This window comes from Diorhabda sublineata, chromosome 1 (assembly GCF_026230105.1).
Source record: "Diorhabda sublineata isolate icDioSubl1.1 chromosome 1, icDioSubl1.1, whole genome shotgun sequence".
NCBI classification, from domain to species: Eukaryota; Metazoa; Arthropoda; class Insecta; order Coleoptera; family Chrysomelidae; genus Diorhabda; species Diorhabda sublineata.
Window position 1 is genome coordinate 34,465,373 of NC_079474.1, and position 22,743 is coordinate 34,488,115.

Consider the following 22,743-nt stretch of genomic DNA (forward strand, 5'->3'; position numbering starts at 1 on the left):
AATACCACGAAACTATGAGGTAGAGCTGGCAACACCGCATTTTTAAACAGGACTAATATCAAGTAGTAAGTTCTGATTGTATTAATACAATTTGCCATCGAAATTTGAATTTATAAATAGAATTTACTATGTAAGGTCCAAATTGCACTTACAAAATGATTGTGTCCGTTAAAACCGTTTTATAATCACGTGATTATTATAAAAATGTTTGTTTAGTTTTCCTCGATGTCCAGAAATGTTTTTTGTTGAATAATTGGATATTTGGAAAGAAACGTTTCGAGTTGTGCCTTAATGGGAATATATGAAACGACGTGAACACCGTTGAAATCATAAAAAAATTTTAGGTTGTTTCATATATTAGCAAAGTCCGTTTTGAGGACGCTGGACCGGCTAAAAATTGGAATCAGTTTTGAAAAATCGTAGACGAATGAGTCGAGCTCTGGGCAGCCACCGGATTTGGTCCTCGCACCAGCTGGGGTGCCGCGCCTCTTTTCGAAAAAAAAAACAAAAATTGATTACATCTAGAAATTCGTATTTAAAAATTTAATTTCTGTAAAAAACGACTACTCACTAGACTTATGTTAAATCGACATACATTATTGTTAATACCAATTTTTTAAAAAAAATTCAGATCAACTTTACGTCTTTTGAAAAAAAAATCCGCTCGATTACCGATTGGAAAATTTTCTTATTGGAATTTTTTAAATTACAAAAAAAACGTAAGTTGATCTAAGGAGTATTCAACGTATTTTTTTTCTTCTTTAATATCGAATTCGAAATTTATATACATTTTCATTTTAATAAAAAAAAAAGACATGAACGATTTATTTTCTCACAAAAATCTTTACAAAATATCTTAGACCGTGAGATTAGGCCTCGACAAGAAGCATGATTTTTTCTTTCTACATTTCTAGAGTCAGTTTAGAGCAAAGCGGTTTGGGTGCATGCAAAAAGTAGAGTGTCCAAATTAATCCCAAATCTTCTTATAACCAAGACAATTCGTATCATTTACATTTTTTTATAAATTCTTTATACCGTAAAACGTTTAATTTTTTTTAGTGCTGTTTATACCATACGCGAAATAACGCGATGTTGTGCTTATATTGTAAACCATAAACCATAAAAAATTTGAACAAAACCTTCCTGAAATCATCAAAACGTGACTTGTTATCGGATCAAAACTTCTATTATTAACTCAATATTGAACATTGGATAATGTAAGTTCAGTAATGGAGAGGAATTATGAATTTCCACGAATTCCAAATCGTCCACAGAAACTTCTTGGTGCATCAGCAGATCTATCGGAGTTGAACCAAAAGAAGATGAAAGATATCATTTAAGAAATACCTCAAACCCACCTCAACATCCAACTAATCGAATAGGCTGGGCATTTAGACAGAAAAACCAAGACCAAGATTAGTTTTAGGTCCGTTAGACCAAACAGTGCAAGAATCATCCTAAGACCTAATATTACAAGATGCTTGACGGTTTTTAGGTTCGATTTTCATCATCAGAATACAAAGAATTAATAAAGATAACATAGAATAAGAAATAATTTAAAGATAAGCAACCAGTTCATAACAAAATCGAGGAACTAAGATGGGATTGATAGAAGAATACAAGAAAGGAAAACCGAGGAGTTGGATAAAAGAAATAAAGATTTCAGGAGAAAAATGGCGAATAAGATGACAAGAGGTAAAATAAAAGGTACAGGATGAGATAGAACGGGAACAGACTCAACAAGCATTATACCTGAAAATATACAAAGTTGTCAGTAAGTTAAAGAACTTGAAGAATCATTTAACCAGAACTAGCGACGTGTTTTTAAAAGTCGACTGTGGTACCATAACAAATGAAGATATGGTTTATTTCCATTGCATTGTTTGAAGGGCCAATCTTTTCTTTGGAATGACTTTGTCTTCATTTAGAAAAAAAGCGAGTGTAGTTCAACGAAAACTTATCTAAGTTTTCGGTGGTCAATATGATTTGCGGTTTAAGCTACATAACTCGAAAACTCTAGAGGAGTACAGGAAATGGAGGATGGAGCAGAAATAGAATACAAATACTTAGGAATTGAAATAACAACATTAGTAACAGCAATCGAAGATCGATCCATCTACCGAATGGACCGAAATTGAGTACTGGAAAAGAGCAGCTGGATAAGAAATGACAGAATAAGAGAGATAGTGGGAGAGAACAACTAATCTGGTCATGCACAAAGGATATTAGAGAACAGAACACCTAAATAAGTCCTAAAATGGATATTAAAAGGGAAGACGACGAAAGAAGTTCTAAACCATATTTTCTAAAGAGCCCAAAGACCAAGTTTGGGTCGTAGGGAAACTTGCTTCATATTATGCGGTACTTTTGTCATTGTCACTAACAAAAATTGATTGACATATTGGTTGCTGAACCAAAAGTAACTAGATTTCTCCCTAGAATTGCAGCTAGCACCCAATAAAAACGGCACCAATATGATAATATTGCAAGTTCGAGTTCTTGCATGTCAAGCGGCCTTAAATTATATCAATATTTGAATTCCATTAGTGTTGATAAAATCCGAAATATTGTTTAATTAAAAAAAACATTTTACCAAAAATTCCAATTCACTGAAACTGTTGAAGTTAACGATGATGATGATAACAGTGATGTTTCATAAAATTCATGTAGTAGAACATGTGTTTGTCTATATTAATCAAAACCAGACAATTTAGAAGTTTTTTCCAAAAACTAAATGCCCTATTCAAATACTATTGAACCTTTCAATTCCTTCCAATAAAAATCTAATAATAAAATGGACTTGCAAGACTTGAAAGTCAAGACTGCACTTTGAAGACAATACGAATATCCTGGTTTAGGACTTCGTCTTGCTTTAAATCATCACTAGATGGATAGTGATCAGCACTAACCACCCCATCGAAAGGGATGATATATTTTTCTTAGACCGCAGGTATATTTTGAAGAATTTATAGACGTCTATAGTAGAAAGTAGCTGGATTATCTCGGTTATAAAAAGTTTCGTTATTAATTATTATTACTAAGTAAAAAAATAGTACTCTACTGACTACTACTTAAGGACTATGATAAAGGATAAGGATAGGCTATACATTACAAAAGCTAGGCTCACACTCGCAATATTCAAGTCGGTCGAATTAGTTTAGTCAAAACCGAGGAATCATCGAAATAGAAACGATTTTAAACTATTAAAAATAGTTTTTATTTCGAAATTTTCCAAGGTAATCGATAAAAAAACACAAACTTAAAGCTTTGGCTACAATCGGAGATAGGAATTACTTTACCTTCAACAATAGATTAAATATGTTAATATTTTATTATATAAAATTTGCAGAAGTAACGAACGGTTTGTACTTGAAGCAATTTCCTAGTTCCGCCACATTCACCATGTCAGAAAAACAACATTCTTCTTTGTGAAACAACTGTAGCACCTTATCCAGGTGTAAATATATTTGATTCAACATTATTCCAAACGTTAAAAATTATATAATAATTATAAGGTAAACAAATAATAAATTGCACTAGGTATATTAGAATTATTGATCCGACCTCGTATTATAGAGTATTTATACGGGGATCATAAATTAATTTTTTTAACATCAAACAAATATCACATTGATTTTTGTACTATATATGTTAAATTAATAGTTAAACTTGAGTTTACTCGGGTAAACAGTGCAATATCTAGAAGACTCTGGATGTAATACATCGTCTTCGAAGACTGAGTTTAGTGTGGAATGACCACTTCTCCAAGAGGTGTATTGCCTTTTTGGCTACTGGATATAGTGGTAAATATAGTAAAGAAAGAAGAAGCATCAAATTTTTACTGAAAATGATAATTTCATCTATGGAAATGACCAGAAGAATACATCGTCTTCAAAGACTGAGTTTATTGTGGAACAAACGATTCTCCAAGAGGTGTATTGCCTTTTTGGCTACTGGATATAGTGGTAAATATAGTAAAGAAAGAAGAAGCATCAAATTTTTACTAAAAATGATAATTTCATCTATGGAAATGACCAGAAGAATACATCGTCTTCAAAGATTGAGTTTAGTGTGGAACAAACACTTCTCCAAGAGGTGTATTGCCTTTTTGGCTATTAGATATAGTGGTAAATATCGTAAAGAAAGAAGAAGCATCAAATTTTTACTAAAAATGATAATTTCATCTATGGAAATGACCAGAAGAATACATCGTCTTCAAAGATTGAGTTTAGTGTGGAACAAACACTTCTCCAAGAGGTGTATTGCCTTTTTGGCTATTAGATATAGTGGTAAATATCGTAAAGAAAGAAAAAGCATCAAATTTTTACTAAAAATGATAATTTCATCTATGGAAATGACCAGAAGAATACATCGTCTTCAAAGACTGAGTTTAGTGTGGAACAAACACTTCTCCAAGAGGTGTATTGCCTTTTTGGCTACTGGATATAGTGGTAAATATAGTAAAGAAAGAAGAAGCATCAAATTTTTACTAAAAATGATAATTTCATCTATGGAAATGACCAGAAGAATACATCGTCTTCAAAGATTGAGTTTAGTGTGGAACAAACACTTCTCCAAGAGGTGTATTGCCTTTTTGGCTATTAGATATAGTGGTAAATATCGTAAAGAAAGAAGAAGCATCAAATTTTTACTAAAAATGATAATTTCATCTATGGAAATGACCAGAAGAATACATCGTCTTCAAAGATTGAGTTTAGTGTGGAACAAACACTTCTCCAAGAGGTGTATTGCCTTTTTGGCTATTAGATATAGTGGTAAATATCGTAAAGAAAGAAAAAGCATCAAATTTTTACTAAAAATGATAATTTCATCTATGGAAATGACCAGAAGAATACATCGTCTTCAAAGACTGAGTTTAGTGTGGAACAAACACTTCTCCAAGAGGTGTATTGCCTTTTTGGCTACTGGATATAGTGGTAAATATAGTAAAGAAAGAAGAAGCATCAAATTTTTACTAAAAATGATAATTTCATCTATGGAAATGACCAGAAGAATACATCGTCTTCAAAGACTGAGTTTATTGTGGAACAAACGATTCTCCAAGAGGTGTATTGCCTTTTTGGCTACTGGATATAGTGGTAAATATAGTAAAGAAAGAAGAAGCATCAAATTTTTACTAAAAATGATAATTTCATCTATGGAAATGACCAGAAGAATACATCGTCTTCAAAGATTGAGTTTAGTGTGGAACAAACACTTCTCCAAGAGGTGTATTGCCTTTTTGGCTATTAGATATAGTGGTGAATATCGTAAAGAAAGAAAAAGCATCAAATTTTTACTAAAAATGATAATTTCATCTATGGAAATGACCAGAAGAATACATCGTCTTCAAAGACTGAGTTTAGTGTGGAACAAACACTTCTCCAAGAGGTGTATTGCCTTTTTGGCTACTGGATATAGTGGTAAATATAGTAAAGAAAGAAGAAGCATCAAATTTTTACTAAAAATGATAATTTCATCTATGGAAATGACCAGAAGAATACATCGTCTTCAAAGACTGAGTTTATTGTGGAACAAACGATTCTCCAAGAGGTGTATTGCCTTTTTGGCTACTGGATATAGTGGTAAATATAGTAAAGAAAGAAGAAGCATCAAATTTTTACTAAAAATGATAATTTCATCTATGGAAATGACCAGAAGAATACATCGTCTTCAAAGACTGAGTTTAGTGTGGAACAAACACTTCTCCAAGAGGTCTATTGCCTTTTTGGCTACTGGATATAGTGGTAAATATAGTAAAGAAAGAAGAAGCATCAAATTTTTACTAAAAATGATAATTTCATCTATGGAAATGACCAGAAGAATACATCGTCTTCAAAGACTGAGTTTAGTGTGGAACAAACACTTCTCCAAGAGGTGTATTGCCTTTTTGGCTATTAGATATAGTGGTAAATATAGTAAAGAAAGAAGAAGCATCAAATTTTTACTAAAAATGATAATTTCATCTATGGAAATGACCAGAAGAATACATCGTCTTCAAAGACTGAGTTTAGTGTGGAACAAACACTTCTCCAAGAGGTCTATTGCCTTTTTGGCTACTGGATATAGTGGTAAATATAGTAAAGAAAGAAGAAGCATCAAATTTTTACTAAAAATGATAATTTCATCTATGGAAATGACCAGAAGAATACATCGTCTTCAAAGACTGAGTTTAGTGTGGAACAAACACTTCTCCAAGAGGTGTATTGCCTTTTTGGCTACTGGATATAGTGGTAAATATAGTAAAGAAAGAAGAAGCATCAAATTTTTACTAAAAATGATAATTTCATCTATGGAAATGACCAGAAGAATACATCGTCTTCAAAGACTGAGTTTATTGTGGAACAAACGATTCTCCAAGAGGTGTATTGCCTTTTTGGCTACTGGATATAGTGGTAAATATAGTAAAGAAAGAAGAAGCATCAAATTTTTACTAAAAATGATAATTTCATCTATGGAAATGACCAGAAGAATACATCGTCTTCAAAGATTGAGTTTAGTGTGGAACAAACACTTCTCCAAGAGGTGTATTGCCTTTTTGGCTATTAGATATAGTGGTAAATATCGTAAAGAAAGAAAAAGCATCAAATTTTTACTAAAAATGATAATTTCATCTATGGAAATGACCAGAAGAATACATCGTCTTCAAAGACTGAGTTTAGTGTGGAACAAACACTTCTCCAAGAGGTGTATTGCCTTTTTGGCTATTAGATATAGAGGTAAATATACGTAAAGAAAGAAAAAGCATGAAATTTTTTCTGAAAATGATAATTTCATCTATGGAAATGACCAGAAGAATACATCGTCTTCAAAGACTGAGTTTAGTGTGGAACAAACGATTCTCCAAGAGGTGTATTGCCTTTTTGGCTATTAGATATAGTGGTAAATATAGTAAAGAAAGAAGAAGCATCAAATTTTTACTAAAAATGATAATTTCATCTATGGAAATGACCAGAAGAATACATCGTCTTCAAAGACTGAGTTTAGTGTGGAACAAACACTTCTCCAAGAGGTCTATTGCCTTTTTGGCTACTGGATATAGTGGTAAATATAGTAAAGAAAGAAGAAGCATCAAATTTTTACTAAAAATGATAATTTCATCTATGGAAATGACCAGAAGAATACATCGTCTTCAAAGACTGAGTTTAGTGTGGAACAAACACTTCTCCAAGAGGTGTATTGCCTTTTTGGCTATTAGATATAGTGGTAAATATAGTAAAGAAAGAAGAAGCATCAAATTTTTACTAAAAATGATAATTTCATCTATGGAAATGACCAGAAGAATACATCGTCTTCAAAGACTGAGTTTAGTGTGGAACAAACACTTCTCCAAGAGGTCTATTGCCTTTTTGGCTACTGGATATAGTGGTAAATATAGTAAAGAAAGAAGAAGCATCAAATTTTTACTAAAAATGATAATTTCATCTATGGAAATGACCAGAAGAATACATCGTCTTCAAAGACTGAGTTTAGTGTGGAACAAACACTTCTCCAAGAGGTCTATTGCCTTTTTGGCTACTGGATATAGTGGTAAATATAGTAAAGAAAGAAGAAGCATCAAATTTTTACTAAAAATGATAATTTCATCTATGGAAATGACCAGAAGAATACATCGTCTTCAAAGACTGAGTTTAGTGTGGAACAAACGATTCTCCAAGAGGTCTATTGCCTTTTTGGCTACTGGATATAGTGGTAAATATAGTAAAGAAAGAAGAAGCATCAAATTTTTTCTGAAAATGATAATTTCATCTATGGAAATGACCAGAAGAATACATCGTCTTCAAAGACTGAGTTTAGTGTGGAACAAACACTTCTCCAAGAGGTGTATTGCCTTTTTGGCTACTGGATATAGTGGTAAATATAGTAAAGAAAGAAAAAGCATGAAATTTTTTCTGAAAATGATAATTTCATCTATGGAAATGACCAGAAGAATACATCGTCTTCAAAGACTGAGTTTAGTGTGGAACAAACGATTCTCCAAGAGGTGTTTTGCCTTTTTGGCTACTGGATATAGTGGTAAATATAGTAAAGAAAGAAGAAGCATCAAATTTTTACTAAAAATGATAATTTCATCTATGGAAATGACCAGAAGAATACATCGTCTTCAAAGACTGAGTTTAGTGTGGAACAAACGATTCTCCAAGAGGTCTATTGCCTTTTTGGCTACTGGATATAGTGGTAAATATAGTAAAGAAAGAAAAAGCATCAAATTTTTACTAAAAATGATAATTTCATCTATGGAAATGACCAGAAGAATACATCGTCTTCAAAGATTGAGTTTAGTGTGGAACAAAACTTCTCCAAGAGGTGTATTGCCTTTTTGGCTACTGGATATAGTGGTAAATATAGTAAAGAAAGAAAAAGCATAAAATTTTTACTGAAAATGATAATTTCATCTATGGAAATGACCAGAAGAATACATCGTCTTCAAAGACTGAGTTTAGTGTGGAACAAACACTTCTCCAAGAGGTGTATTGCCTTTTTGGCTACTGGATATAGTGGTAAATATAGTAAAGAAAGAAAAAGCATGAAATTTTTTCTGAAAATGATAATTTCATCTATGGAAATGACCAGAAGAATACATCGTCTTCAAAGACTGAGTTTAGTGTGGAACAAACGATTCTCCAAGAGGTGTTTTGCCTTTTTGGCTACTGGACATAGTGGTAAATATAGTAAAGAAAGAAGAAGCATCAAATTTTTACTAAAAATGATAATTTCATCTATGGAAATGACCAGAAGAATACATCGTCTTCAAAGACTGAGTTTAGTGTGGAACAAACGATTCTCCAAGAGGTCTATTGCCTTTTTGGCTACTGGATATAGTGGTAAATATAGTAAAGAAAGAAAAAGCATCAAATTTTTACTAAAAATGATAATTTCATCTATGGAAATGACCAGAAGAATACATCGTCTTCAAAGATTGAGTTTAGTGTGGAACAAAACTTCTCCAAGAGGTGTATTGCCTTTTTGGCTACTGGATATAGTGGTAAATATAGTAAAGAAAGAAAAAGCATAAAATTTTTACTGAAAATGATAATTTCATCTATGGAAATGACCAGAAGAATACATCGTCTTCAAAGACTGAGTTTAGTGTGGAACAAACACTTCTCCAAGAGGTGTATTGCCTTTTTGGCTACTGGATATAGTGGTAAATATAGTAAAGAAAGAAAAAGCATGAAATTTTTTCTGAAAATGATAATTTCATCTATGGAAATGACCAGAAGAATACATCGTCTTCAAAGACTGAGTTTAGTGTGGAACAAACGATTCTCCAAGAGGTGTTTTGCCTTTTTGGCTACTGGACATAGTGGTAAATATAGTAAAGAAAGAAGAAGCATCAAATTTTTACTAAAAATGATAATTTCATCTATGGAAATGACCAGAAGAATACATCGTCTTCAAAGACTGAGTTTAGTGTGGAACAAACGATTCTCCAAGAGGTCTATTGCCTTTTTGGCTACTGGATATAGTGGTAAATATAGTAAAGAAAGAAAAAGCATCAAATTTTTACTAAAAATGATAATTTCATCTATGGAAATGACCAGAAGAATACATCGTCTTCAAAGATTGAGTTTAGTGTGGAACAAAACTTCTCCAAGAGGTGTATTGCCTTTTTGGCTACTGGATATAGTGGTAAATATAGTAAAGAAAGAAAAAGCATAAAATTTTTACTGAAAATGATAATTTCATCTATGGAAATGACCAGAAGAATACATCGTCTTCAAAGACTGAGTTTAGTGTGGAACAAACACTTCTCCAAGAGGTGTATTGCCTTTTTGGCTACTGGATATAGTGGTAAATATAGTAAAGAAAGAAAAAGCATGAAATTTTTTCTGAAAATGATAATTTCATCTATGGAAATGACCAGAAGAATACATCGTCTTCAAAGACTGAGTTTAGTGTGGAACAAACGATTCTCCAAGAGGTGTTTTGCCTTTTTGGCTACTGGACATAGTGGTAAATATAGTAAAGAAAGAAGAAGCATCAAATTTTTACTAAAAATGATAATTTCATCTATGGAAATGACCAGAAGAATACATCGTCTTCAAAGACTGAGTTTAGTGTGGAACAAACGATTCTCCAAGAGGTCTATTGCCTTTTTGGCTACTGGATATAGTGGTAAATATAGTAAAGAAAGAAAAAGCATAAAATTTTTACTGAAAATGATAATTTCATCTATGGAAATGACCAGAAGAATACATCGTCTTCAAAGATTGAGTTTAGTGTGGAACAAACACTTCTCCAAGAGGTGTATTGCCTTTTTCGCTATTAGATATAGTGGTAAATATCGTAAAGAAAGAAAAAGCATCAAATTTTTACTAAAAATTATAATTTCATCTATGGAGATGATCAGAAGAAATTTAAGTAGACAAAGAAAGCATTGATAGTTTCTTCAGATCTATCAAGAGGATCTGATTGACCAGTAATCGTATCCAAATGGATGATAGTAAAACTTTATCATGACATCATGAAATAGCTTCGACAAATTTACTCAAAAACTTTAGAAAATTATCTTAAGAAGATCTGTAGTCCATGGATAACCACCAAGAAATGGTTAAACCACAATAAGTTTCCATGAAACTACAAACAATGTAAGAAGATGTTGAAAGAAAATATGGTCATTAATTAAAGAAATATCGTCGGAAATATGCAATGAAGACTGAATGTTATTTCCAAAGAAGATAAAATCTAATTCTCATAATCCCGCAATAAAAATCATGTAGATTGAATTCAGTACTGTGAGGTGGTCACTACGTCCTGTCTAACAATGGAGGAAAATGTTCAACAGACCCAACAATCTTCCCCAAAGACTTTCTTTAATAAAAACAGATTTTAGAGATATTTCGTTTCTATCTAAAATCAGTTGGTACCCATTTTATGTCTCTGCACTATTGCCTCCATTAATCTGCTATTATCTTACTTGTTAAGTACAATTTACATCATAACAAAATGATGATGACAGTTTAGGAAGCTTCTTGTTGATTTCGTTATTCAAAATGATGATAATGATCTGATTGCTACGAAGCAATGAAAATGATGAAGACCAAAGAAACAGGCACTCGATTAGAGAGAGGATCCAAAAGGTGCGATATATTTGGTCCACCAAAGAGTCAGAACGCCGCAGCAGGGTTGCAGAAAGAAACTTTGTCATACTTTTGATATGTGCTAAGGGAACTGCCCGAAAACCACGGTTTCGAAGTATGTATTTCCTTGTTTTTGTCTACAAATTGTAAGAATTTTTTGATAATAAAGAATTTCTCTTTGACATACGCCTGTGAAACTTGGATAATGACGAATAAAACTAAACAGAAAACGGATATCTGGGAAACAAAAATATTAAGAAGAATTTTTGGAGGAAAGCAGACAGAATTGGGATGGGAGGAAAGATCAAACCAAGAAATTGGTTAAGTCACTTAGAACGAATGGACGAAAACTTTAAAGGGGTTGCATGGAAGATACCAGAGGACAAGAGGAGAAGAGTTAGACCAAAAAACGGTGGAAGAAGACCTTATAGAAAGAAAAAACAATAGAACGAAAGAAGTGGAGAGAAATTACAAGACTATGGACCTTAATAGCGTCATCTATTGTTAAAATTATGAACATATCGATTGTCGCTTTATGGTGTCCAAATACCATAGTATGTGTCGTAGTTATTGCACAATTTATTATTGTAAACAATTAATCTAACTCCACCCGTAACATATACATTAAAATTTCCAAAATAAAAAACAAAATTATTATATATTAATTAAGTTTGGAATAATTATTTTCTGCGGATAACGCTGTTTCTAAAAAAAAAACTGAATGCTCCAGCGCTACCTTCAGTAACATCAAGATACTAGTAATTCCAGCAACTTGATATATATTTTCAACTTTTGAGGTAATAGCGGATAACTGAGCGGCTGAGTAGTGCTTTGTACGTCCGTTTCTTGAAAGGCTACGTATACAACGACGTAGTCACGATGTATTCGACTCTGTTAGCTACGCCGTTGCTGCGGGATGATTGTGGCAGTATGCTATTCTCTGCAAGGAGACCGACCGTCCCTTAAACGGTGAGACATGTGATCTAGATCACGTGTTCTCATGCCTTCGGATTCATTACAATGACAACGATTAACAGGAAACTTTCATACTCCTATCGCTCACGCCCTCTCGCGGGCGCCAATCACACCTATCACTAATTATTGGGACACAGCAATTTTTATGTTATACTTGTTTACTTACATTAATTATTATAAAGTAGGTTTCGTAAAAAAAACAACACAAAAAGTGCAAATTCTAACATTAGACATCTACAAAGACGAAAGGTTCAATTACCTTTTATCGATTGCTTTTTTTTCTTAATTTCTTCGTCGCGTAGACAAAATTCTGTGTCGATCATTTGAATTAAACTTAAAAATTATAACGTTTATCATCACAATCTTCAATTTCTTTTTTTAAAAGACTAAAGTTTGAAATAGAAATTCACTAGAAACTAACAAACATATACATTAAACTAATAACAAAACGTTTCTATATAGTACAGATATCTAAGGGTTAGGTACCGAGCACCTTTCACCCTAAAAATAAATGCGATAAAAAAACGTTCAAGGTCAAGTCCAGGATGCTAAAATTTTAAATTAAAACGTGATTTCCTGCAAAATAATATATATTCTTTTGAATTAAAATTTTTTAAACGGCGAAATTAAAATTTTATTTAACAATTCTAAACTGTCATAATCAATGGTCGACTCATTTTTATAAATTTGTATTTTTGTCAAACTATCATTGAAGTGATCATCACACCAAAAATATTAGATTTTCTTGACTTTAAATTACTTTAATATGAGAATAGAGCAGATGCTCTATAACTAACTATAATTATTATTTACTTAGCTCGGATCTATGTCGTTAAACATCTTGTGAAACGTTTCCATTTATTTGTTAGGTTAGGTTTACTTTATTTAAAGTTAGGTTATCTCAATAGTACGACTAATTTAATAATTAATAAAACCGGAAGTACCTGAACACGTCATGTATTTTATGATTCTAAACCCAACAGATTTTAAAATATATGTTATTAAACACCAGATTTTTCTACTAAACACTCTTTGCGACAAATACCGAACGCGAGACTGTACAGTGTAGCCTCGCTTCGATATGTCTCGGGTTGTTTCGGCCGTTCTCGCTTCCGTGTCAGCTTTTCCGAGTCGTAAGGTTTCGGCATGTCTCGTGAGGGATCCGAGATCATGTACAATCTCCCGCACTTCAGTGTTCAGGTAGCAGCCATACGGGGCACACGTATTATTACCATGTTATAGTAATAAATTAAATACGTGGAACAGTGAATGTGTAAATTTTTAAAAGATAAAAAACATTATTAACACTTGGGTTAGAATATTACCTGTGGATCAGGTTAGAAAAAGAAGAATTATTTAATGGAAACGTACAAAGGTTAACTATGATATTTTGGGACACAATGGGTATTTATGGTAAGAAAGATGCTACGGAAATTTACTGATCTAAACCCATGTGACTATTTTTTTTAAATTATATCAAGGAAGAAACACGTTCAACATTGATAGTTTTAAATACAAATTTTTAAAAATAGGTCTTTATATCAAATTACAAAGAAAAAATTGAAGTTAATTGTAATTCAATATGAAAAAACATCAACTTAATGGGGATTTTTGATCAGTTTTGATTATTAAGAACTGATTAATACCGATAATCGGCATCTATATATAAATTAGACACATAATTAATCACAAAAAATCGAAAAAAATTATACTACAACACCTTGAACCTAAACTCAAACTGTAAAAAATGCAACAACATAACAAAGGAAACTAAACGGTGGAGGTCTACCGAGCTCTGGTGAGCTGCAATCGGCAAAACTCGTCGAGTCGTAATCCGGCCAATTCGCGCCACAACAATCCGAGATCTAAATCCATGGGATTAGGATCTGGAGGTGTTGGTGGCGTCGGTGGGTCCTTGGTAACGACTCGGGGGGCCACGTGCTATGGCCACATCATCTGTAACGACCGCGATAGTTGACGGGCGTAACAGAAACCGAGAGGTTTCACGAAATGAGTGTCTAAAGTACGACAGTGCGGACATGGTACCATGTGACTGTAATCGCTGAAGAAATTCAGTCGTTGCGTCGGATGAAGTACCGGTTTATAACAGGAATTGCACTAAAATAAAACAAAAAAAAAGGAATTTTAGAAAATAATTAATCGTTTGGAAATAATCGTTATTGTACCTTTATTCTCTCGGTGCAACACGGCATGGCGGCGAATATATCGTAAGAATACATGGTTCCGAGTACCAGCGATGATCCGTCCCATTTCTGATTACAGAATCTGCATATGATGGCGCGACCATTTACGCCTTCCAAACAACCCATACAGACTACGGTGAGAAATTGGGTACGTCCCTCTACTTTCACCTGAAATTAAATTTTTAAATTGGAAAAAAATGATATATTTTTTGAAAAATTTATTTTTACCTCGATGCAACTTTTGGCGTGTTGACGCGGACTTAAAAAGAAAGTTCCGTCCACTAATGGATATCTATCGAAAACCAGAAGCTGTTCTTCGCACAAAACGCAATGAACCTTTGAACGACCTTGAGATGCTAGCGTGGACAAGATGAAGCAGCGGGTATCGTCGTTGCCATGATTACCTTCGTCTTCGGTCTGTAACAAAAAACAAAATTATTTATCCGGTGAAATTAATATAGAAATTTGATTAGAGGAAACCTAAAATCGAAATTTGGTTACAAAAACATCTCAAAACAGCAACTCGCTTCGATTTTCGATGATGAAGCACCTCGAGCAATCATGTTTTTCTAATTTAATCGTTCAAATCATGCGAATTAATGTGGAAGTTGGATTAGAAGAAACCTACAATCGAAATTTGGCTACAAAAACATATCAAAACAGCAACTCGCTTCGATTTTCGATGATGAAGCACCTCGAGCAATCATGTTTTTCTAATTTAATCGTTCAAATCATGCGAATTAATGTAGAAATTTGATTAGAGGAAACCTAAAATCGAAATTTGGCTACAAAAACATCTCAAAACAGCAACTCGCTTCGATTTTTGGTGATGAAGCACCTAGAGCAATCATGTTTGTCTAATTTAATCGTTCAGATCATGCGAATTAATGTAGAAATTTGATTAGAGGAAACCTAAAATCGAAATTTGGTTACAAAAACATATCAAAACAGCAACATGCTTCGATTTTCGATGATGAAGCACCTAGAGCAATCATGTTTTTCTAATTTAATCGTTCAGATCATGCGAATTAATGTAGAAATTTGATTAGAGGAAACCTAAAATCGAAATTTGGCTACAAAAACATATCAAAACAGCAACACGCTTCGATTTTTGGTGATGAAGCACCTAGAGCAATCATATTTTTCTAATTTAATCGTTTAGATTATGCGAATTAATGTAGAAATTTGATTAGAGGAAACCTAAAATCGAAATTTGGCTACAAAAACATCTCAAAACAGCAACTCGCTTCGATTTTCGATGATGAAGCACCTAGAGCAATCATGTTTTTCTTATTTAATCGTTCAGATCATGCGAATTAATGTAGAAATTTGATTAGAAGAAACCTACAATCGAAATTTGGCTACAAAAACATATCAAAACAGCAACACGCTTCGATTTTTGGTGATGAAGCACCTAGAGCAATCATGTTTGTCTAATTTAATCGTTCAGATCATGCGAATTAATGTAGAAATTTGATTAGAGGAAACCTAAAATCGAAATTTGGCTACAAAAACATCTCAAAACAGCAACTCGCTTCGATTTTTGATGATGAAGCACCTCGAGCAATCATGTTTTTCTAATTTAATCGTTCAGATCATGCGAATTAATGTAGAAATTTGATTAGAGGAAACCTAAAATCGAAATTTGGCTACAAAAACATCTCAAAACAGCAACTCGCTTCGATTTTTGATGATGAAGCACCTCGAGCAATCATGTTTTTCTAATTTAATCGTTCAGATCATGCGAATTAATGTAGAAATTTGATTAGAGGAAACCTAAAATCGAAATTTGGCTACAAAAACATCTCAAAACAGCAACTCGCTTCGATTTTTGATGATGAAGCACCTCGAGCAATCATGTTTTTCTAATTTAATCGTTCAGATCATGCGAATTAATGTAGAAGTTGGATTAGAGGAAACCTAAAATCGAAATTTGGCTACAAAAACATCTCAAAACAGCAACTCGCTTCGATTTTTGATGATGAAGCACCTCGAGCAATCATGTTTTTCTAATTTAATCGTTCAGATCATGCGAATTAATGTAGAAATTTGATTAGAGGAAACCTAAAATCGAAATTTGGCTACAAAAACATCTCAAAACAGCAACTCGCTTCGATTTTTGATGATGAAGCACCTAGAGCCATCATGTTTTTCTAATTTAATCGTTCAAATCATGCGAATTAATGTAGAAGTTGGATTAGAGGAAACCTAAAATCGAAATTTGGCTACAAAAACATCTCAAAACAGCAACTCGCTTCGATTTTTGATGATGAAGCACCTCGAGCAATCATGTTTTTCTAATTTAATCGTTCAGATCATGCGAATTAATGTAGAAATTTGATTAGAGGAAACCTAAAATCGAAATTTGGCTACAAAAACATCTCAAAACAGCAACTCGCTTCGATTTTTGATGATGAAGCACCTCGAGCAATCATGTTTTTCTAATTTAATCGTTCAGATCATGCGAATTAATGTAGAAGTTGGATTAGAAGAAACCTACAATCGAAATTTGGCTACAAAAACATATGAAAACAGCAACACGCTTCGATTTTTGGTGATGAAGCACCTAGAGCAATCATGTTTTTCTAATTTAATCGTTTAGATTATGCGAATTAATGTAGAAATTTGATTAGAGGAAACCTAAAATCGAAATTTGGCTACAAAAACATCTCAAAACAGCAACTCGCTTCGATTTTTGATGATGAAGCACCTAGAGCCATCATGTTTTTCTAATTTAATCGTTCAAATCATGCGAATTAATGTAGAAGTTGGATTAGAGGAAACCTAAAATCGAAATTTGGCTACAAAAACATCTCAAAACAGCAACTCGCTTCGATTTTTGATGATGAAGCACCTCGAGCAATCATGTTTTTCTAATTTAATCGTTCAGATCATGCGAATTAATGTAGAAATTTGATTAGAGGAAACCTAAAATCGAAATTTGGCTACAAAAACATCTCAAAACAGCAACTCGCTTCGATTTTTGATGATGAAGCACCTCGAGCAATCATGTTTTTCTAATTTAATCGTTCAGATCATGCGAATTAATGTAGAAATTTGATTAGAGGAAACCTAAAATCGAAATTTGGCTACAAAAACATCTCAAAACAGCAACTCGCTTCGATTTTTGATGATGAAGCACCTCGAGCAATCATGTTTTTCTAATTTAATCGTTCAGATCATGCGAATTAATGTAGAAGTTGGATTAGAAGAAACCTACAATCGAAATTTGGCTACAAAAACATATGAAAACAGCAACACGCTTCGATTTTTGGTGATGAAGCACCTAGAGCAATCATGTTTTTCTAATTTAATCGTTCAGATCATGCGAATTAATGTAGAAATTTGATTAGAGGAAACCTAAAATCGAAATTTGGCTACAAAAACATCTCAAAACAGCAACTCGCTTCGATTTTTGATGATGAAGCACCTCGAGCAATCATGTTTTTCTAATTTAATCCTTCAGATTATGCGAATTAATGTAGAAATTTGATTAGAGGAAACCTAAAATCGAAATTTGGTTACAAAAACATCTCAAAACAGCAACTCGCTTCGATTTTTGATGATGAAGCACCTAGAGCAATCATGTTTTTCTAATTTTATCGTTCAGATTATGCGAATTAATGTAGAAATTTGATTAGAGGATACCTAAAATCAAAATTTGGCTACAAAAACATCTCAAAACAGCAACTCGCCTCGATTTTGATGATGAAGCACCTCGAGCAACCTTGTTTTTCTATTTCAATCGTGGTTGCACTTCGCTACAGGATCAATTTCGTGAAGGTCGTCAAAAATTTGTTTGCATTGAGTATCACATAATTTGACAATGGTTCAAAAATGGTCGAGTTGTTTACCAGAAGAATCAGGAGACACAGTCTTTGTTTAGTATCCAAGGTCAACGTTTCCTGACACACTGGAGAATCGGTCAAATCACATATTTTGGAGGTACCTCAATCGTAACGAAAAATACCTTAAATCTTTGTTTTTATTTGTCTATTTCAAAATATTTTTCTGTGTCCTCTGGATCAATTCTGAAGGAACAACTACAGTTATCAAAAATGAACTACATCTTTTCAATCGCCTCGATGGGTTTATTCGTGGTCATCAGCATCCTTTACTCTTCTGAGTAACGTCTCTTCATCTACAATTGACTCTGGCTAACTGACTGACCTCTGACTCATTCTGTAATGTTTGAAGCATGAAGAGTATGCATGACCAGGAGATTTAAAGATGTTGGGCATGCAATATGCATTATATTCAATTTATGATAATTTTTTTCAGAATGTCTCCTTATAGCGAACGTTTTTCTTGGCATGAACATGAATTATGTATATTTGCAGGTTTATCTTTATTGTTTTTTATAAATAAAAATGAACATAAAATTTGCGTCATTACACATTTTTTTTAATTAGACATATTAGACAAATTAAATAAAATCAACGCTACAGCACTCAGACTCAAAAATCAGTATAATATACTACAAATGAGTCTCTACATTCTTGAATAAATCTGCTATGAAAATTTAAACAGAAAAAGGATGTAAAAACACATCCATAGTCTGAAAACTTTCTAATTACCTTAAGGTAACATCACAGACGTTGTTTTTATTATGTTGAAACAACAAACGAAAATAGAAATAAAGCTAATGCAAAGTCGACTAAATAAATTTCAATAAATGAGAAATTTTTAATGTTTATGTACCTAATTAAGAGTATAAGTACAAAAAAAAATAAATATTCGTAACCTTTGGATCATTTAACGTAAATTTCTTTTAGTACTTTTTTTTCTACCTCGTAAAATAACCGTTAGGAGTGAGTGGGGAATTTACAACATAACGAAATAGTTCAAGATCAAACAAATTGAATAAATAATTTAAAAAACTACATATAGGAAAACTGTCAGTGATTCTTGTGTTGATACTAAAATTTTCTCGATATAAATCAAGGATTTTTTTATGTTTTTGAAGCTTACAGATCGCATCAATTCCGAGATTAAAATAAAAATATCTTTTGGCCTCTGTCCACCCTGTTAGCTTTCAATAATCTAATACCTTGATATATCGCCCGAGCTTTGGAGTTTTCTATTCAAATATCCAGATATTTATCCTTTTTTTTACAATGGAACCAGTCAAACTGGAAAAATCTATTTACATAATAAAGACATAGGACAAGGGTCGTCTCGAAGTTGATCGAACAATAAAAATAAATTTGAATTAATTTTTTTTATAGATTCAATGTAGTTGTATTTGATTTTTGAGTCGATTTTTATTCTTTTATTCATTAACTGTTTGTTAATGTCAATTTTCATCATCTTTATAGTTATTCAAATCAAAACTTCTGGAAACTTGTCATTTTAGACACTTTTCTATTCGAGGAATTCATCTTAGACACTTTGTATTAGACGTATCTGTCAATTCTAGACACTTCTTATTAGGGGTGTCTATGCTAGACATTCTTTCTTTGTATGAGTTCAATTTAAGCAATCTCAATCGTGTAGATTTGTGCTAAGCACTTTTTATGATTGTGTGAATTCGTTTTAGGTTTATCATGTCATTCTAGACATTTTTCTATTTGAGGAATTCAACTTAAACACTTTTTATTAGACGTATCTGTCAATTCTACACACTTTTTATTGAGGGGTGTCTATTCTAGACACTTTTTTCTTTGTACGAGTTCAATTTAAGCAATTTTAATCGTATGGATTCGTGCTAGACACTTTTTTCTTTGTACTAGTTCAATTTAAGCAATTTTAATCGTATGGATTCGTGCTAGACACTTTTTTCTTTGTACTAGTTCAATTTAAGCAATTTTAATCGTATTGATTCGTGCTAGACACTTTTTTCTTTGTACTAGTTCAATTTAAGCAATTTTAATCGTATGGATTCGTGCTAGACACTTTTTTCTTTGTACTAGTTCAATTTAAGCAATTTTAATCGTATGGATTCGTGCTAGACACTTTTTTCTTTGTACGAGTTCAATTTAAGCAATTTTAATCGTATGGATTCGTGCTAGACACTTTTTTCTTTGTACTAGTTCAATTTATGCAATTCTAATCATATGGATTCGTGCTAGACACTTTTTTCTTTGTACTAGTTCAATTTAAGCAATTCTAATCGTATGGATTCGTGCTAGACACTTTTTTCTTTGTACGAGTTCAATTTAAGCAATTTTAATCGTATGGATTCGTGCTAGACACTTTTTTCTTTGTACTAGTTCAATTTATGCAATTCTAATCATATGGATTCGTGCTAGACACTTTTTTCTTTGTACTAGTTCAATTTAAGCAATTCTAATCGTATGGATTCGTGCTAGACACTTTTTTCTTTGTACGAGTTCAATTTAAGCAATTTTAATCGTATGGATTCGTGCTAGACACTTTTTTCTTTGTACTAGTTCAATTTAAGCAATTTTAATCGTATTGATTCGTACTAGACACTTTTTTCTTTGTACGAGTTCAATTTAAGCAATTTTAATCGTATGGATTCGTGCTAGACACTTTTTTCTTTGTACGAGTTCAATTTAAGCAATTTTAATCGTATGGATTCGTGCTACACACTTTTTTCTTTGTACTAGTTCAATTTAAGCAATTTTAATCGTATGGATTCGTGCTAGACACTTTTTTCTTTGTACTAGTTCAATTTAAGCAATTTTAATCGTATTGATTCGTGCTAGACACTTTTTTCTTTGTACGAGTTCAATTTAAGCAATTTTAATCGTATGGATTCGTGCTAGACACTTTTTTCTTTGTACGAGTTCAATTTAAGCAATTTTAATCGTATTGATTCGTGCTAGACACTTTTTTCTTTGTACGAGTTCAATTTAAGCAATTTTAATCGTATGGATTCGTGCTAGACACTTTTTTCTTTGTACTAGTTCAATTTAAGCAATTCTAATCGTATGGATTCGTGCTAGACACTTTTTTCTTTGTACGAGTTCAATTTAAGCAATTTTAATCGTATGGATTCGTGCTAGACACTTTTTTCTTTGTACTAGTTCAATTTAAGCAATTTTAATCGTATTGATTCGTGCTAGACACTTTTTTCTTTGTACGAGTTCAATTTAAGCAATTTTAATCGTATGGATTCGTGCTAGACACTTTTTTCTTTGTACTAGTTCAATTTAAGCAATTTTAATCGTATTGATTCGTGCTAGACACTTTTTTCTTTGTACGAGTTCAATTTAAGCAATTTTAATCGTATGGATTCGTGCTAGACACTTTTTTCTTTGTACTAGTTCAATTTAAGCAATTTTAATCGTATGGATTCGTGCTAGACACTTTTTTCTTTGTACTAGTTCAATTTATGCAATTCTAATCGTATGGATTCGTGCTAGACACTTTTTTCTTTGTACGAGTTCAATTTAAGCAATTTTAATCGTATGGATTCGTGCTAGACACTTTTTTCTTTGTACTAGTTCAATTTATGCAATTCTAATCATATGGATTCGTGCTAGACACTTTTTTCTTTGTACTAGTTCAATTTAAGCAATTCTAATCGTATGGATTCGTGCTAGACACTTTTTTCTTTGTACGAGTTCAATTTAAGCAATTTTAATCGTATGGATTCGTGCTAGACACTTTTTTCTTTGTACTAGTTCAATTTAAGCAATTTTAATCGTATGGATTCGTGCTAGACACTTTTTTCTTTGTACTAGTTCAATTTAAGCAATTTTAATCGTATGGATTCGTGCTAGACACTTTTTTCTTTGTACTAGTTCAATTTAAGCAATTTTAATCGTATTGATTCGTACTAGACACTTTTTTCTTTGTACGAGTTCAATTTAAGCAATTTTAATCGTATGGATTCGTGCTACACACTTTTTTCTTTGTACTAGTTCAATTTAAGCAATTTTAATCGTATGGATTCGTGCTAGACACTTTTTTCTTTGTACGAGTTCAATTTAAGCAATTTTAATCGTATGGATTCGTGCTAGACACTTTTTTCTTTGTACGAGTTCAATTTAAGCAATTTTAATCGTATGGATTCGTGCTAGACACTTTTTTCTTTGTACTAGTTCAATTTAAGCAATTCTAATCGTATGGATTCGGGCTAGACACTTTTTTCTTCGTACTAGTTCAATTTAAGCAATTTTAATCGTATTGATTCGCGCTAGACACTTTTTTCTTTGTACTAGTTCAATTTAAGCAATTCTAATCGTATGGATTCGTGCTAGACACTTTTTTCTTTGTACGAGTTCAATTTAAGCAATTTTAATCGTATGGATTCGTGCTAGACACTTTTTTCTTTGTACTAGTTCAATTTAAGCAATTCTAATCGTATGGATTCGTGCTAGACACTTTTTTCTTTGTACTAGTTCAATTTAAGCAATTTTAATCGTATGGATTCGTGCTAGACACTTTTTTCTTTGTACTAGTTCAATTTAAGCAATTCTAATCGTATGGATTCGTGCTAGACACTTTTTTCTTTGTACTAGTTCAATTTAAGCAATTTTAATCGTATGGATTCGTGCTAGACACTTTTT

The 22,743-nt window shown here is 32.4% G+C and overlaps 1 protein-coding gene across 1 annotated transcript in view; it reads right to left on the minus strand.

Moving 5' to 3' along the window:
- Nucleotides 1–10,745: 10,745 nt before the first annotated feature.
- LOC130452509 (headcase protein) overlaps nucleotides 10,746–22,743 on the minus strand; it is a 188,046-nt gene continuing 176,048 nt past the window's right edge. Inside the window, exons 3-5 of the mRNA XM_056791830.1 lie at nucleotides 14,492–14,680; nucleotides 14,246–14,431; nucleotides 10,746–14,177 (exon numbers count right to left, since the gene is read on the minus strand). Coding sequence (XP_056647808.1) covers nucleotides 14,001–14,177; nucleotides 14,246–14,431; nucleotides 14,492–14,680 — 552 coding nt within the window. The 3' untranslated portion in view covers nucleotides 10,746–14,000. The remainder of the gene's footprint in view (nucleotides 14,178–14,245; nucleotides 14,432–14,491; nucleotides 14,681–22,743) is intronic.